Source organism: Pollicipes pollicipes, unplaced genomic scaffold, assembly GCF_011947565.3.
Source record: "Pollicipes pollicipes isolate AB1234 unplaced genomic scaffold, Ppol_2.1 Scaffold_7262;HRSCAF=8765_pilon_pilon_pilon, whole genome shotgun sequence".
Taxonomy (NCBI): domain Eukaryota; kingdom Metazoa; phylum Arthropoda; class Thecostraca; order Pollicipedomorpha; family Pollicipedidae; genus Pollicipes; species Pollicipes pollicipes.
In genome coordinates this window covers 146,983-159,600 of record NW_023597055.1, presented here as the reverse complement: position 1 = coordinate 159,600, position 12,618 = coordinate 146,983, and the positions used below count along the sequence as shown (strand labels likewise).

The 12,618-nt window shown below is 61.7% G+C and overlaps 1 protein-coding gene across 1 annotated transcript in view; it reads left to right on the top strand.

Annotated features, from left to right (window-relative positions):
* LOC119114324 (uncharacterized) overlaps window positions 1-12,618 on the top strand; it is an 80,119-nt gene that overhangs the window by 47,913 nt on the left and 19,588 nt on the right. The window contains exon 2 of the mRNA XM_037238519.1: window positions 7,903-8,093. Coding sequence (XP_037094414.1) covers window positions 7,903-8,093 — 191 coding nt within the window. The remainder of the gene's footprint in view (window positions 1-7,902; window positions 8,094-12,618) is intronic.

Here is a 12,618-nt window from a genome sequence, read left to right as displayed (position 1 = left end):
CGCTACCGCCGCGGCGCACCTCCGACGGCCGATTCACGGCGGCGGTAGAAATGATGGCGAACAAGCGGAATTAGGCTGCCACGTTTGTCTTTGGTTACTCCTCCTGCCTTTATCATTTTACTGCGGGTGGTAAAATAGTTCATCGTGACGATACTGCTGCAAACGGTGGCGGTATCGTCGCGGTGTGGCGGACGTCCGCTCGTGTGTTGTAGGGGTCGAAGCTTCGTAACATTCACTGCTAGAATGGGGCTGAATAGAAAACATGGACTTCTTGCTGCTTGGCACTTGCAGCGAGTTCGCAAAGCTTCCGGAAGAAGCGTCTTGTAAGTGATGCCTTGTCAGGGATGACAATGCCAATGAAAGGTAACAGGCCTTCCGCGACACCGGGCTTCCATATCGCCTTCTCCAGCCATGCCACGGCTCACATTCAGCCGACCGCCCTGGTGGGTAGTGGACAAATAGCTCCCCCCCCCCCCCCGTTCGAGCCCCTCGCCTCGGGCACGTCGGGAGGGCAGGCGTATTTATGGCGCCGGGTCGACAGCACCGAGGCCCGGCCGCGCTCGCTGGACCGGAACCGCACGCCGGCGCGGCCGCTGATGTGGCGCCACGCGGTGTTTGGTCGTACAGCTGCGCACGCGGTGGCCAACGTAGCAAACATTTGATGCCGGGTACGGAATATCTGGGTTTTCTAAATTTGAGGGCCGTCGTGAGATGCCCGTTATTTGACGATGCACGGGCCACGGGCGTGCCAGTTCGCGCCGCTGGCCCTCATGCTGATGTAGCGTGAGGGCGGTTCCGAACAGGAACACAGTCGGGCGTGTTCAGAGCTGGTGGGCGGCGTCCTCCCCTCCCCCCGTCGAGCGGGCCTGGGTCCGCCTCTGCTCGGCGTTCCGCTATTTGGCTTACGCCGCATGGCCGCGCTTCGTTGTACTTGGGTCTAGCGGCCGCCGGGGGGCGTAGACATGCGTGCGTGCGTGCGTGCGAGTTAAGAGGGCAGGGCGAAGTGGGGGGGGGGGGGGGGGGTCTGAGCGGGCCCCGTCTTGGCGGGCCCGCCGCGGACGGCGGCACTGATGTCAGAGCTCGCCGAGATGTGCACGCTGTCGGCGGCCGGCTCGCATGCAGCGGAGAACCACCGGCGCTGGATTGAGCGGCGGCCGCACGGCCTGGCGTGACGCGTGCGGCCGCGCCGCGGCACGCGGGCCTGAATTGCGGCCCACGCGCGGGCGTGGCGGCGTTTTTCGGCGCGCCGGCAGCGTCCGCAGCCGCCAGCCGCGGACCGGTCGCCGCACCGCTCGGCGGACACACGCACGGGCTGTCGTTCATGGTTCTGGCGTGCAGCTCTGGAGCACTGCAGGCGGTGTGGCGCCGCGTGCCGGATGTCCGGCAGGCGGCACCGGCTGTGGCGGTGGAGCGCGTGACAGGCGGCGCGGATGGGCGGGGTGCCGGCACGCGTACGGACGGTGTGGCCCGACGGGGGGTCAGGGGCGATGCCAGAAACGAAGCAAGAGCGGGTGGCGAGAGTGCTTCCTTTGTGGATGACTGGGAGAGTGCCTGATGGAGCACGTATTGATCTCCCTAATGTAATAATCCGAGAGCATTCCCTCGTGTTTTCCAGCAGGGGCCATTGATTTCATTTCTCGACAACTGATCGAGCTCTCCACCAGCTGCCTGATCGCGATCTACAGGCGGATGACAAGCCGGTGGGCTGCTGGCGACGCCCATTACCGAGCCCATTTAGCGTATTGTGAGCGGCGACGCGGGGAGGACGGCCGCCCGTCGTCGCCGGCTTGATTCCGAAGTTTGACGGGCAGCCGCCGGCGCGGGCCGGCCGCCCGTCGGTCGAAGTCATCGACGCGGCGGAGATCTGACGCGATCGCGATGAAACACGGCCGTCGGGCGGGATGTCAGGACCGCTGAGTGGTGCTGGGGCCGTGCTGGGGCCGTGCTGGGCCGTGCTGTGCCGTGCTGGGGCCGTTCTGGGGCCACTGTTGATCCGTCGGGGCGTGATTTCCGCATCATGATTGCGTCCCTGCACTTTCCTTGCAGAGGCCAAGGTCCTCTATCGGCGAGTGATGAGCTTGTGTCGCGGCTGTGGTAGTCGACTGGTTAGCAGCGAGCGTGCCAGAGAGCCGTTTCGCGGCTGCTTGGCTTCAGCTCGTCTCTTAACGCTTCTTCAGTGTTCGTTTACTGCTGCTGGAGCCGGCCGTGTCCCGCGCCGTTCCCGGGGTGTTCGCCACCTGCCGAGTGCTGCCCCAGTCGGCTGACCTCTGGGTGTGGCGTTCTGTGGTGGGCGGCGGGCCCGCACACCAGCAGCGGCGCCGGGGTCCGCTCCGTGAGTCACCCATGACCGGACGGACCGCCGCGAGCCGCCGGCGGACCGCCGCCTCCTGACCGGAGCGCCACGAGCCGCCGGCGGACCGCCACCTCCTGACCGGAGCGCTACGAGCCGCCGGCGGACCGCCGCCTCCTGACCGGAGCGCCACGAGCCGCCGGTGGACTGCCGCCTCCTGACCGTAGCGCCACGAGCCGCCGACGGACCGCCGCCTCCTGACCGGACCGCCTCGAGCCGCCTCCTGACCGGAGCGCCACGAGCCGGTCAGCCAACGGGGGCATCAGCTCCGGGCCTGCCAGAACGGACAGCGAGGGGGGGGGGGGTCTAACCGCGCCCAGTCGCGCGCTGGGCGGCGGCTGGAGGGTTGGCGCCGTCTGGCATCACCCGAGACGGCCAGCGGCGGGACTAAGGGAGGGTGAGGGGTCAGGGAGCCGTCCGTGCGGCGCGCCGACTGAGGAGTCTGAGGAAGAGGAGAATCCAGAGAGTCTGAGGGATCAGAGAGCCTAGAGAGTCTAAGGGAGCAGAGAGGCCAGGGAGTCTGAGGGAACCGAGAGTCCAGAGAGTCTGGGGGAGCCGAGAGTCCAAGGAATCTTGAGAGAGTGCAGAGTTTGGGGAGTCTGAGGGAGCGGAGAGTCTAGGGAGTCCGAGGGAGCAGAGAGTCCATAGAGTCTGAGGGAGCGGAGAGTCTAGGAAGTCCAAGGGAGCGGAGAGTCCAGAGAGTCTGAGGGAGAGGAGAGTCTAGGGAGTCCGAGGGAGCAGAGAGTCCAGAGAGTCTGAGGGAGCGGAGAGTCCAGCGAGCAGGGACCTTAGCAAGCGGCTGCCCGCGCTCAGACGTTCGGAGATGAGTCAGGGCGGCAGCGCCGGTGGAAACGACGGCAGCGACGTTCTGAAGACTACCGGATGAACTTGACGTCGCCAGAACTCGAACGTCACGACGCGAAGGGCAAGAGCGGGCGGCCGTGGACGGCGGCCTTCTCACGATAAGCGTTTGCGTCAGCTGCTTGCCACCGGTTGCGGCTCGGTCCCGTGACGTCCAGGACCGGCACAGGCCTTTTGTCGTCACGCAGTGCCAAGGTCGGTTGCTATCAGTGCATTGCATCGCGGCACGAATTCAAGCCGTACTGTATTCCCAGCCGAGAAAGTTGGTGCGACATTCTTGACTCAGCGGTGCTGTGTTTCCTTCTTTCCGAAAAGCTGCAAAAGCTGTAAAACTGTAAAAAAAAAAAACTGTGTTCCGTAACCCCTTCTCCATAGTGGCCCCCGAAGTCAACCGGCCAAGCGCCTCCCGGCAGTCAACCAATTGTCGCGTTTTCGGCCCGATTCTTACCCATAAACAGCCGGTTCTCCATTGCTGCTGCCGTCCCGCCGCGCGGCAGGGCAGCAGACACCGGCGGCCGGTCTGAAATCACGGCGCCGCGGGCGGTGCCCGGCGCTCGGCCTCTCGCGCGGCCGGCCCGGCAACAAACAGGGCCATTAGCGCGCGGCCAACACGGCGCGGCGCGCCATCGATCGCCGCCGCGGCGCTGCAATACAATTACGGCGCGGCGACGACCGGGCGTGGCGCGGCGTCGCGCGAGGGGGACTCGGCGTCTGAGGGGAGGAGAGGTCGTTGGGGTGGAGGCGCGTGTCTGGTGTGCGTGTGTCTGGTTGTTGACTGTAAGAGGCTCCAGCGTCACAAATGGCTGCTCTGAGGCGGCATCAAAGGCAGGGCGAGACATACCGCAGCCGGCGCTGAACGGCGGCGAACCTGATCAGCTGCACCGGCGGTGGAGTGTTTCGTTTCAGTTTGGAAGGGCTGTTCTAATGTGACTTCCAGCGCAGATTGGACTCGATTCCATGCCGAGTGGCATAGCCAGGAGGAAAAGTTTGAGGCTATGCCCCATCCCTCCTGCTGGAGGCGCAGGCCCCTAGGGCCGAAGACCCAGCTCCGTTTGGAGGGTTGAAGACGCCGTACGGATTCTGAAACATAAAAGAACGGGCTGCTCGAGACACTCAGAGGCGATCCGGAATCTGAAATGCTTCCACGAGGCCAAATACGGGAAGGCCCCTGTAGTGACGAAGTGGAGCACCTCGGCTGGAAGGCCTCATGTGCGCTGATTTGCCCGCCTTCCTGGCGATATCTTGACTACGCTTCCCACTATGCCAGTGTTGCCGTCTGCGCCGTTCGGTGAGGCGCAAGCCGTGAACCGAGTATGCGACACGGGCTTTGTTGTTTGATGTTTTGATGATGCGTTTAAAGTTTTATGCTGCATCTCAAAAGTTTTGAGCAGAAGAGGAACGGATGAACACAGCACCAGCAGGATACAAATACAGGGCAACTGGATCGAGCATCTCGGCGTGATGAGGCGAGGACTGAACATCAAGGATGACGAAATGGCGACCAGCAGACCTACCCACTTATACAGCCTGAATCTGAATAGCCTCGGGCTCCCAACGCCCGGGCAGATGACCACTTAAACACAGTCATCAGCCAGGGCAGAGGGGCGGGCGGGACGGGGGAGAGGGCGGGAAGCCTCCGCTGCGGTTCCGGGCGCACGCCATCTGGCCTCGCCGCCGCCTCCGCCGGCGCGTCATCAGTTATCCGGCAACTGACCCGAGCTGACCTGACCTGACCTGACCTGGCATGACCCTACCCTGCCGACGGCTATCAGTCGGTAGACGTGCTGTGCGGGGGCGAACACATTTGGCGTCGGTTGGCACAGTTGTCCAGCGCTGGTATGGGCGGCACAGGCTGGCACAGGCCGGCACAGTTGTCACAGCGGCCTCGGCGCTATCGACTGGTAAGGCCGCTGATCTCTATTTGTGGCGTCCCGCCGTCAGGTGTCTGTGGACGGCACAGTAGCACCAAGTAGGCGCTGGCAGCTGAGGACGAGCCGGCACAGTTGTCACAGGCTGGCGCCGGCGCATCTGACACCGGCCGACATGCGTGTGAAATGTGAAGGCGGCGGCCGCGTGCTGAACCACAAGCCCCATGCGCCGACCGGAGGCCGTCACGGGTTGTACCCGGATGCCGGACTTGCAGCGGCCGCGGCACGTGCCGTGTCGTCACGGCTGGTCTGGAGCATGGTTAGCACGCCCGGCGTCGGGTTCGACGTCGGGTTGAGCTGCCCCCGGGCGCTGTTGGACCACGTGGTCGTATCACCCGAGTCCTACCTCCCCTTCCCCCCGACAGCCAACCAATCAGTGACCTGCCGTCAGCTGGCACAGCCCTGGTACGTCGTCCGCGGGAGGGGGAGGGGCGGTGTAGCGCCTCTCTGGGGCGTAGTGACGTGGTGGGAGGGGGTGAGGTAGTCCCTTCTCCGTCGCACGGTTACTACACTCGTTCCTTGCCGTCTGTCCGCGCGCTCCGACCTCCTCCCGTTCGGAAGTGCTGGCGGCGCGCCTGGTTGGCCGCTTCCGCGCCGCTGGTGGCGCGGTCACCTGTCGTTACGTATCTGGCGCGGCTGCGACGTTCATTAGCCGGCGGCTGAGCGATGACGCCGCCGGGGCGCGCGCACCAGCGACGCCGCTCGCTCCTCCGCTCTGCCGATCGCCGGCGCCGGCGCCAGCGGCGCGGGAGGCGCGCCGGGGCCGCGCACGAGGCGGCCCCGGTGCGCCCTCCTCGCGCGGCGGAGGCGTCGCGCTGGACAAGGCTGGCAGCAGGTCAGGCCGGCACTGTGTTCGGCCGGTGCTTACGCTGCAGTGGCTGTCGCGACCGGCGTTCTTTATTGGCGGAGGTTGATGACGTGCGCTGCGGAGATGAAGGACAAAAACAAAATAAACACGGCAAAAACAAGGCAATCTTCGGTGGCGTTTGCAGATGATCTGCGCCGGGGCTGCTTCTGTTTATCCTGATCCACTTCGCGAAGCCAGCCAACCGATTCCGGCCCTGAGCGCCGGCGGCTGCGTGCCGGCCCCGTTTTTTCCTGTAAGAAGGAGGAGGGTGGGCAGAGGCAATCCCGGCGGCGCGCCGGCTCGCCGGCCGGCCCCGGCGGCCAGATTAGGTTCTGGCGTCCGGCGTCCGCCGCCAGACAATAGGCCTATCGATTTGGCTTTTGAGGGAGCCGAGGTCCGATAATTTGTGAGCCGGTGGCGCCGTCACCTCACGTGGACCAGGGGCGGTCTCAGTCGTGTGGAGCAGGCGAGACTCCACACATGTGGACCAGGCGAGACTCCACGTATGTGGACCAGGGGCGTTCTCAGTCATGTGGACCAGGCGAGACTACACATGTGGACCAGGGGCGTTCTCAGTCATGTGGAGCAGGCGAGATTCCAGTCCTGTGGACCAGGGCGGCTCGAGTTCTCCGCGTTAAGGAGACTCCAGGGTAGTTTATGACACGTCATGCGGATAGCGGCAGCTCAAGGCTGGCCGGCGGATCGTGTGTGAAGCAGGGGTGGCGTGAGCACGGGAGGCGACCAGGTCAGCGCGGGCGAACCTGGTAAACACCCCGCTACCAGTAGTTAGCCCACTTCCAGCTCCATGATGGCATTCATATGCCCGTCTCGCGCCACGCGCACAGGAACTGACAGCATAACACGACCCCTAAACACGTTTGAAGCTTCCTTTTGGCAGACGTGATTAGCGGTGGTGACTGTTTTGCAAAGCTCGGTGGGCTGCAGTATTTTCGAGTCAGATGTCAAATGTTACACAAAGGAATATTTGACCTGTGCGCCCTCCGGACCCAGGCTGCCCGGCCGTACCCAGTCGTGTTTCTCCCGATCTGTGGACATTGCTGTAGACAAGTGACTCCTTGCGTGCTGTCGAATTATCTGTCATGCTGTCCGTTATATGTTATCCAATATATGAATTATCCAGTATATCCGGTATACAGTATGCTGCGGAGAGAAGCAGACAGATCTTCCGCCCCGGGAACGCCGTCTCTACTCCAAACAAGCACGCCTGATTTCATCGCGCGCGCGGCCCGCGTGTCCTGCGATGGCGGCGCGACTAACGATCCCACTTACCCACGTCGTGAAACACCCCGGCATTACTGCCGTCGGCGGGTTGGGAAGCTGTCGCCATGACAACGCGACGCCGTCTGGCCGGCCTGCGATCTGTGGCTTGGGAACGGGGGCGCCCGGTCGGCGGCGGGATGTGTTTCTTTTGAGGCGCCGCCGCCGGGGCGGGCTGAGGATCGTCCATCACTCGACGGCGGCTGCTCCTGCGGCAGGGGAGAGCAGGAGCCAGCGTACTGTCGGCAGTGGGAAGCCGGCGTCGGTCTTGTGACGTCATTGGGTGGTGTAGTGACGTCACTGGTCTCGCTGCGTTATCTCAGCGGTTTGCTGCCGACGTGTTCTGAATATTCCTGCAGGAATGAAAATATACCATTCATTTCTTGAACACATTCGTAGCTTGACTAAATTTTGTAATCTCATTTTCCACACAAAACTGGTGTAGCGGACCCAGGGAGGGCTGTACCAACCAATCTCGACTTACGACGCATGACCTGGAGATATGACGGGCCTTGTTTACATTGTGCATATGTGCATGTTAAGCGCGGAGCATGCCTTCATCAACTACTGAAGCTCTCTGAATAGATGCGCACCTTGCACCAAGTGCCGTTCTGATGCGATTCTCCTCTTCCCGCCAGGCTGCCGTACCGGACGGAGGAGGAGGACCCCAAGTCGTGCTGCGGCATGGTGGTCACCCAGTCGGTCTCCATCCGCTGGTTCATCGTCATGATCGCGTTCGTCGGGCTCTGCTGTGCCATCGTCGGCACCGTGCTCGGCGCACTGAAGACCACTGGCCGCGAGCACCTCACCGTCTCGCTGCTCATGATAGGTCAGTTCCTGCTGTCCCTGCTGTCCCTGCTGTCCCCGCTGTCCCGCTGTCCCCGCTGTCCCTGCCGTCCCCGCTGTCCCTTCTGTCACCACTGTCCCTGTCGTCCCCGCTGTCCCTGCCGTCCCAGCTGTTCCTGCTGTGAGGGACGTAGCCGTGCCTAAAATGTTACTGCAGTTCATTTCTATTCTGGTGCCATTTTGTATGGTCAAAACGCCAAAATGGTCGAATGTTCCCCGAGCTTGCTGGGGTCGGGGCCCAAACGGCCCCAGTACCGGTCACGCGTGTGCCCACTGTCCCTGCTGTTGGTCGTCCATCGTCCCTGATGGTGTCCCGGTTCGCGTGTTGCTGATCGGTGATGGTGTCCCGGTCCGCGTGTTGCTGATCGGTGATGGTGTCCCTGCTGATGGTGGGACTCCTGACCCGGTGTTCCCAGACTGACCTTCTGTCGCACCGCTCGTTTCGGGTCGGGTTTTAACGGATGTCGAATCGATTTCCATCGAAGGCTCCACTCCCGCGTGTCTTCGGGCCGCCCGGGCCGTCCGGGCTGCCGTCAAACACAGCTTAATGTTTAATGCAACATCGAGGCAGCCGTGTTGCGGTGCAGAAACGTTACTTAGGTATTGGCCTAGTTCTGTTCGTGACAACCGGATTTAGCGCCTTGGCATTGGTCGTGCCTGGAGTCTGTTTTAATGGACGGAACAACCCTGACAGCCCATCTTGTGCCCTGGCCAACCGCTGGCGCCTGTTCGGAACGAACGTGCTCTTTTTGTTGTCTGCCCTGCTCTGCCCGGCTATTTGGCCGCCTCAGCATAGCCCGCCGCCGTCTGCGTGCTGTCCTGGAAGGCGAGCGCAAATATGTTGGGTGGCTGTTGTTTGAAAGCAGTGGAAAAGGTCGAGGGAGGAACGAATTGGGATACAGGGAACGGAAGGGGAAAGCAAACAGATCAGCGGTTTGTGTGATTTTCATCAGCTGCGTTTTGCGAGTGTTTGTAGCATGTCATTCTGCTTTACTCCTAGCGTGCTAGGACAGTAATACATTATAATATTCATTTAGCAGAGTCACCGTCGATATGAGAAGAACTGGCGACGCGAGTCTGCGACACGAGCAAACAATGACCGATGTGGGACCTGTCAGTACCCTCACCGTATTATTTTGTTAATCCCGTTTTTAATTGCCCATTACCTCGTGGGTGGTGACCCTGTTTTGACGCGATTGCCAACATCAGTTCCTTCCGCTCAGTTTCCGCCATCTTTTTTCCAGTGCTTCCCTTTAAGCGGCAGTGGAAGCTGCCCAACTGCCAGCAATTTCAAGCTGCCGCGCACTGGCGGCTGCGTCGATACCCTCGTTTTCGATTGACCCACCGCCTTACGTACGCGCTTTGTAAGCTGGCGCGTCTTTACGTGGCACGGTTGGCTTAGCACGCGTCGTCAGCCGCGCTCACACCTCGGCGCAAAGCAGGGCGGGTCGTTGCGTCATAGTTCGCGCCAGAAAGCGCGTGTCCGCTTCACGGGTCTCCGATAGAGTTTGTGTCGTCCTTCAGGAGCGGGTAGGCCGTACACTCTGAACTGGGGCACGCTTGCGCAGTGGGCAAACAAGCTCCAAAGCGAGGCCTCGGTGTCGGGTCGGCGAACGAGCGCCGGGTTTGCTGAGAGCGCGCTGTGTGATCGGCCGACTGCCGGGGGGGGGGGGGGGGGGGGGGGAGGCGGGGAGGGGAGGCGAGAGCGGCACCTTTGGCGCTGGCGAGGGCGGCTTCGCAGCGCCCTGGAGGTCGGGGGGTCATCGGGTCGCGTCGCCAGGTGGGCTCCTGGTGTGAGGGGTGATGTGAGAGGAGTGCGCACTGTGGGGTGGATTTTGTCCACAAGCTATTTTCATTGAAGAGCGTTGTTGTAAAGGAGTTGTCCCAAGTATGGCGCTGCTAGGAGAAAAAGGAGGAGCCGCAACCCGGAGTTACGGTCTGTCACGAGCTCTGCCTGTGCTGCACGGTTTGCTCATTCTGCGAGATCTTTCCGTCATTATCTGCTTCATTGTTTGGTCGTCGGGAGGCCACTGTTTTCCACCGAGTTGTATTGCACATCTCACAGGGTAAATGTTAACCTTGCGTGCTAGGGTAATAACTTTAAACACGGCGTGTGAACTTAATGACTACCTTGCGGCTGACTGTATTCGCAACGAGGAAGAGAGAATGTAGGAAAACATTTCGTGTGAAGTTTGCTTCCCGTTGGCTGTTGTCTTTGTCGAAGTCCGTAACTCTCCTGCGAGCGTCTGCAGGTGCTGCAATGTACGTCGCTCCGTATGTGCTCCAAACTCAAACCGCAGAACAAGACAATCAACGAAACGTTCAAAACATCTGTTGCGTATCAAAGTGTGCTTCTGGATTTGGAACAGTAACAAGAAGCCAACCAATGAGATTCACATATTGCCTGGGGGCCCATTCGCACGCCCCCCCCCCCCCTCACCGTCGCGTCGACTGCTCGCGGCCCGCGCCGGCCGCCCGCCCGTCAGCCCCGTCTTTTATGGCCGCCTCGCTCAGCCTGTCGGGCGGCGGCGGCCGAGACTTTCGCGGGGATCTGGGTCACGTGGTCCGGCGGGCGGCACGGGTCAGCGGTCGCGTGTGCCGGTGGCCGCGCCGCGCGTGCGCCATGGGCGCGTCTCCGCCCCCGCCGGCCGCGGATTGTCTCCGATCGTTGTCTCCTGTCTGCTCGCGACGAGACGCGGCGCCATGCGCCACGAACGCCGCGCGTCTGACTGGTAAAACAGGGCCAGGTCAGGGGGTTCGGGATGCGAGCAAACGGGGCTCCGAAACACTGCCAGCAGAATGCGAATGGGTAAGACACGTCTCTGCACTTTTCACTTGCCTCGGACGTACGCACCCTTCCCCCCCCCCCCCTTCCCGCCCTCCCAGCCCAAAGCAATCGCAATCGCTTAGGGTGCTTAAACGGACTGATCGCCAGGGAGGCCGAGCCGGACAGCAGCAGTGGACCTCGAAAGGTCGACCTAGCTGGCGGCGATGAGCGTTTCAGGACTGCCAAGCGAGATTGTGCAGAGCGGCGGCAAACGGATTGGCGAGAACTGCACGGAATGGCCAGCGTTGGGAGGTCAGCTGCGCGTGAAGTTTCGGAGAACTCAGCTGCGTGGGAATGTCGCAGCCAGGAATATGCCCGGATCCGAAGGGAGGATCCAGGATCCCATAGGGTGTCATGCTAATGAGATCCTGGAATCTTTCTGGGGCTCCAGGCACGTGTCTGGTGGCAGCGTCCCAGCGCTCTTTGACGTTGAGACACTGCGCCCGATTGCCCTTTGAGACGCGCGGGCGAGCTGTGTGTAACGGCCAGTTCGCCTGGTGTGGACTGACCTCCAGCATTTCTCCGCATTCCCCGGACTCGCCCAGTGACGGTATGCTTCCGACGTCCGGCTGTCGGTCTCAGACCTCCGTGTGTTGATCAAGACAAGGACGAGTTTCAACCGTATGAGTGTAAGTCAGGGTCAGTATACACCAGTTACGACACCACACTTTGGGTCGACTCTTAAACCGGTGACCGTCCCAGCTGGTGAGACCCAACGGCGGATGCGAGCGGGCGGGGCCGGGGTAACTGCAGGGAGAGGTGACTGGCGGAGAGCGGACGGCTGCGGGCCGACGATCGGGGGGGGGGGGGGGGGGCGATTGCGGTGGGATGGAGATGGCGTTGGATGGCTGCCAGATCAGCCACGGTGTAATGCGCTTTGACCTGCGCGGCGATGGACGCTGGCGTGGACGTGTCTGGGTGGACTTGAACCATGAAACAGAGGTGAGCGCCCCCAGCTGAAAATGAGATAAGGAGTGCACGATGATCAGAATGTTGAGAGATGTGTGATGCGAGGTCAAAGCTTGATGGTTTGGAAACGTCATGGAAGTGATATTAAAAGATATGAAATTTAAAGAGTCTCCCAATAAAACACATCAAACGCGAAGACCTCCTTAAAACTAGAGGGCCATGGAAAAACACTTACTGGACGCATACGCCGTCCACCAAAAATGATACCTAACATTTATTCTACTAAAGTGCTTGTTCCTTCACGAGCCCACCTTCGCACCGAAGATCTCAGCCCCCGCCCCTCGGCGCGCTCCCCGCCGATCCGCCGGTTCGGCGACCGTGCGCCGCCATTGTCTTGTAATTGAGGAGCTCACTCGAGCCTTTGTGTGGTAATGGCGAGCCTGCGCAGTGGAGCAGCCAGCGTTCCCGCTGTGATGACGGCGCCGGCGGTCGGAGCGGCGCCCGGCCAGCTGGGCACCAGTGACGTCAGAGGTCGCGTGTGGCGCCAGGCATCGGTGACGTCAGAGTTCGTGCTAGTTGTGATGATGTAGCTGGTGAACGGAGCGGTGCTGGGTCAGCTGGACATCAAGGACGTCAGGGGTCGTGCTGGAATTGACGGAGCCGATGATCAGAGAGATGCTGGTCCAGCTGGGCATCAGTGACGTCATTGTCACTTAAAATCAATTTATACGCTGTGTATGTGGCTCCGGTGTATGGAAGGTGAACACGGCCT